Source organism: Octopus bimaculoides, chromosome 14, assembly GCF_001194135.2.
Source record: "Octopus bimaculoides isolate UCB-OBI-ISO-001 chromosome 14, ASM119413v2, whole genome shotgun sequence".
Classification (NCBI taxonomy): domain Eukaryota; kingdom Metazoa; phylum Mollusca; class Cephalopoda; order Octopoda; family Octopodidae; genus Octopus; species Octopus bimaculoides.
Window position 1 is genome coordinate 28,350,020 of NC_068994.1, and position 5,139 is coordinate 28,355,158.

At 37.1% G+C, this 5,139-nt stretch overlaps 1 protein-coding gene across 4 annotated transcripts in view; it reads left to right on the forward strand.

Annotated features, from left to right (window-relative positions):
• Positions 1-3,236, forward strand: part of LOC106875372 (elongin-C) — a 40,742-nt gene extending 37,506 nt beyond the window's left edge. For all 4 annotated transcript variants that reach the window (XM_014923473.2, XM_014923491.2, XM_052972786.1 and 1 more), the window contains exon 3: positions 3,092-3,236. In XM_014923473.2, coding sequence (XP_014778959.1) covers positions 3,092-3,144 — 53 coding nt within the window. In that variant the 3' untranslated portion in view covers positions 3,145-3,236. The remainder of the gene's footprint in view (positions 1-3,091) is intronic.
• Positions 3,237-5,139: the final 1,903 nt, after the last annotated feature.

Below are 5,139 nucleotides of genomic sequence, written 5' to 3' on the forward strand. Positions count from 1 at the left end.
ATATATATATATATATATATATACATACAAGGATGTATATAAAACTCTGTAAAAAAATGTATGTGTGTGTGTATATCTACTTGTATCTTTCTGTATGCATTTATACATGTATATGTATTTAGTTTCAGAAGATATTAGAATAATGGAATAAAAGTCAGTCATAACAAGAGATCTCCCAAAAATCTATTTCCTTAATTTTCAACTACTGTTTCTGGCACACAATTTTAATTTTGAAGTATTTAAAAAACTATTTGGAAATTATAAAGAGAAACAAATGGGAGATTCAGACTGTCCATATTTTAAAACCACAAATTAAAAAAGAATTCTGTGTGTCAAATTTTTTCTCCAGATGTTTATGGCTTCATAGGAATAAGCATGGAAAACTACATCAAGATAACCAATTGTCAGGCTTTTTACTGCCTTTTAAAAAATGCAGACTTTGTGAATGAAACAAACTAGATCCTGAATAAGAAATGAATGTTTAATATGACAAATTTTCAGATTTTTTTACATCATTTTAAAAGGGGGCTGATTTTTGTTACTTAAATGAAGTACATATGTATTTCACCAATTTCTATCAAATACACTCTCTTTCTTGAACATAAAAAATCCTCTTCCTGGGTGACAATAACTCGTATGTCAAATTGTTGCGCAACTTTTAGCTGTTTTGATAAGGGAAATAGGAAAGGTTTGAAATGATTTCATCGGCATTTACTTGCACCAAAGAGAACTTATTTTGATAGACAACACATTGACCTCATAAGTGTCGCAATTTTGCATTTCAATTTGTACATCTGTACTCCCAACTGTGTACAAGCGCATATGTAAAATGACGCCCTTTATTTTTTAATCATTATCTGGTGATATCAAAATAAGTAGTATATTGAAAAATAAAAATTGGGGGGGGGGGCATTTGTGATTCCAAGGGTCAAAAGAGGGCCTTTGGCCAAAATGGGTTGAGAACCTTTGCCCTAGAGGATTCATCAGGTCATTTGTATCACAGAACTCTCTTCATTTCTAGATCCAAAGCTATTGACTCCATGTACACCATGGAATCCATCAGTGGTGCCCAACATGTCTGTTAAAGTTACCAGTCACAAAGATTAGAACATTGACATTTAGCATCATCATCATTATTACTATTCTATACAGTTTGTCTGTAAAAGTTACTCTCTCTCAACCAGAGGCAAATGATGTAGCTCCATCTCCCACACTCCTCACTCAGTAATAACACTGAATACAGGCAGAAAGACTTCTTTTGATGTAAGGTATTTTGCAGCTTCACTATCAACATGTGACTGTAACATTTGTCACCTATCAGTCTATTTCAATGTAAGTTGAAAGGTATGGCATAAATTGTACTTGTCTAGCATCAAAATATTGACCATTTTATTGAATAAAATGCATTACATTGGCATGTTTGTCATGAATTGCTAACCTTTTTTGGGTGGTTAGTGCCTACTTTGCATCTTCTACATTGAAATTCTTTCTGAAATCTGTCAATAACTAAGTTGGTCCAAATGGTTTTTTATACTTCTAATATTTTTTACATTATCATCAACTTAGAGGGGAAATCCAGGAAAGATTTGGAACAATTAGTTCAGTGTTCATCATCATTTAATGTGCATTTTCCATGCACATTAACCCCTTGCAGGTGGGAAATGGTACAGTGTGTGTGTTGCTGGACAATGGCTGAGGCCGTTGCCACATTAGTGTACAGTTGCATAGTGGCTATGGCTGCAACCTACTTTTCTGTTAGGAATTTCTGATAATAGTGGATGATGGCTATGGCTGCAACCTACATTTCTGTTTGGAATTTCGGATAAGCTGGGTTTTTTTAGTTATTGTTATGTGAAGCCCACAGATGAGGTTATATGCAAGTGATTGGTGTATAGTCAAACATATCTCTGTTGTTAGTGTGAAAGAGTGAATATTACTTCCACTCAGAAGCTTGCAAAAGTGAATAATACTTCTGCTCAGTTTCATAAACCAGAGCGATCTGTAAGAGCATTGATATTGCTATTGACTTCTTCATTAATTTTCTCACAATCAGTATGCCTCTGAAATATAAAGTTCAGAGGCACAAGGAACTGGTTGTGATGACACACTATAAAATTCCATGTATGAAAAATTATGTAGTCACTGAATGGCCTAATACCAGCACACAGCCCAGGCTGCCAGTACTAAATCCATCTGCAAGGGATTAACAGAAACTGACAAATCAGAAGGCTACCCCAGGGAGAAGTATTGAGGAACAAAAGAAGAGGAGAAACATGGCTACCCTAAGCAGAGAGGGAGAGAGTGAAAATGTAGTGGACCAGGGATTGCAAAAGGAGAGTGGGAGCATGGAGTAGGGATGATGAGTGAGCACAGGTAAAGGGAAGGGGTATTAGGATATGTTATGAAGAAGGGATTCAACAGGAACATATTTTGTACAGCTAGGTACATGAGAGAGAATGGAGTGTGGGGAGTATGATGGTAGTGAGGGTTAGGCATAGACATAAGGATCATGCCTTTGTGTCCTGGATTTTAGCTGGGTGTGCCTCCTCAAGCACAGCAAATCACTAAATGTCTTGGTCTTTTGTCACCTCTGTGAGGCTCAACATCTGCTGATCATTTCCTACCTCGTCATCCCATGTCTTCTTGGTTCTTCCTCTTCCACAAGTTCCCTCCCCATTTAGAGATCAGTAAAAAGTAATGGGTTTTGAGTTTTGGGCACAGGTCATAACTGATTGAGTAGACCTATGATTGGAAGCTGTGCGGCTACTATCCGATTGGAATTGTGAATCTAGGACTGCATTATCTAACGTATCTTTTTTTTTAAAAAAAACTGTGAAATATACTTTAAGGGATATTTGGCTGTGATTCCTAACATGTTGAATGACATAGATGAGCCTTTGTTGGCTCCTGATAGGTTTAACCAGCAACAAAGGTAGTACAAATGTAAGCAAACTAATTTCCAAATCTAACCAACACAACATAGGAAACTATTCATCATGAGAATTGTAGCACAAGTTTTTTTTTTCTTTTTACTAAGATTTTGTGTATAAAAATTAATGTTATTTTTAAACCTCATTTTCCTCTTTTTCAGGTCAGTTCTCTGAGAACGAGACTAATGAGATCAATTTCCGTGAGATTCCGTAAGTGTACTTTTATTCTTGCCCTCTGAATCAAGTGTAAAACACCCTCAAATGTAACTAAATAAAAAGATTATTGTATATGCAAGGTGAATTCAAAAATTATCCATTAAAAAAAATTTTCACAAATTTTATTTAATCACCTTCAAAATATTTCCTTTGAGAGTTCATACACTTCTCCTAGCTGTTCTGCCATTACTGGTAACACCTCTGGATCGATATGGAGCTTTGCCATCATTTTTCTCATGATTTCCTCTTGTGACTCAAATCGCTTCCCTTTCAGCATGGTTTTCAGTTTGGGAAAGAAGACCTAGAAGTCACATTGTGCCAGCCTGTCGAACAAGTGATGTGCTGTTCTTTACCAGGAAAGCTTGGATTATGTGGGTGGAATGAGCAGGCGCATTGTTGTGAAGTGGCTTATTCTTCAGCACCCACATGTTCAGACACTTTCGATGCACACATGTTCAGTCATTTTTGGTACACAGCACCATGAAGGCAACACATAACTGCCTGCTAGTATTTCATATTGATTGTTTGGCCTTGTAGTACCTATTCATGATGCACAATACCATGGGAGTCAAAGAAACAGGTCGACATTACCTTCACATTGTTGTGAACCTGTTGTGCTTTTTAAGCCTTGATGATGACAGACGCTTCCATTGGGAAGTCTGGAACTTGGGTTTTTAATCATAACCATAAACCCATGTCTCATCACCAGTGCAACATGTCTTCAGTGATTTCCATGCAGAGTTGCTTCTGCTGCTCAACCAGCACCTTGGCGAATTTTGCTGACACTCTCCACATACATAAATATTCTGTTAAAATGGAGTGCACTGATCCTGTGCTTATTCCCCCTTTGTGAGCAGTTTCCTGAATTGTTACATGACAGTCTTCCATGTCTATTCGCTGAACCTTCTCAATCGGCTCCTTATTTCAGCTTATGGATGGCCTACCTAAGCGTGCCTCGCTCTCCACTGAGGTGCAGCCATGTTTGAAGCGGTTGTACCACCCCTTGATCTGAGTTTTGCCCATAACATCATCGCCAAGGGCCACCTGAATTTTCTGAATGGTTTGAGCTTGAGTATCATCAAGCTTTTGGCAAAAATTGATGCAGTATCTCTCTGCTTGGTGTGTTTGGTCATCTTATGTGAAAACGAGAATCCAGCGAGTACGCATTACACATCTGTACTCTAGGTATAACAGCTGAGAACTGGACCTACTGGTGCAAAAATTTTCACACATGTGCAGGAATACCCAAAGGATTCTGCCCATGTGGTATTGATTTTGGTGGGGAAAAAATAAAGTCAGATACTTTTTGAATGCACCTCGTGTATTAAATATTTAATACATACATCACATATTTATAACAGAATTTGTCTTGGCAGAGCCAATTTAGCCATCTAAAAGCAGAAAATCTGTAAAATTCATTTCTCAATTTTTTCTTGGGTTTGTCACACCTGTTGTGACTTGATCACTGACACAGTTGTCTTAACTCAGTTTCCACTGGTAGCTGCTGTAATAGTATAGTCAGGAGGAAAGACAGCATCTTTGACTTTTTTTTCATAGCCTCTGAAACAGTCAAGGCCAAGTTATTGTATAAAGGAGTGGACTCCAGGCACCCAAGGTCCAGCTGGTGATGTTAAACCACATCAAAGATGATATGTACTAGTTGTACAAAAAGTGAAATGTTTAGTTACACTGGACATTCTGGAGCCTGTATTTTGTCCTTTCAGAGTTGACCATCTGTTATAAATTTAAACTACATGCATAACTAAACAAATGGTAGTTATTGTACAAAGCCACAATAGGTACAGACACAGCTGTTTGATTAAGAAGTTTTACTTCACAACCACTTGACTTTTGGGTACAGACCCACTGATGTGTTTGTGTGTGTGTGTATATATATATATATATATATATATTTCGTATGTGTATTACCGGCATAATGCCTCTCCCAAGGTTTAATTGTATATATATATAAATACACACACATGGCTTCAAA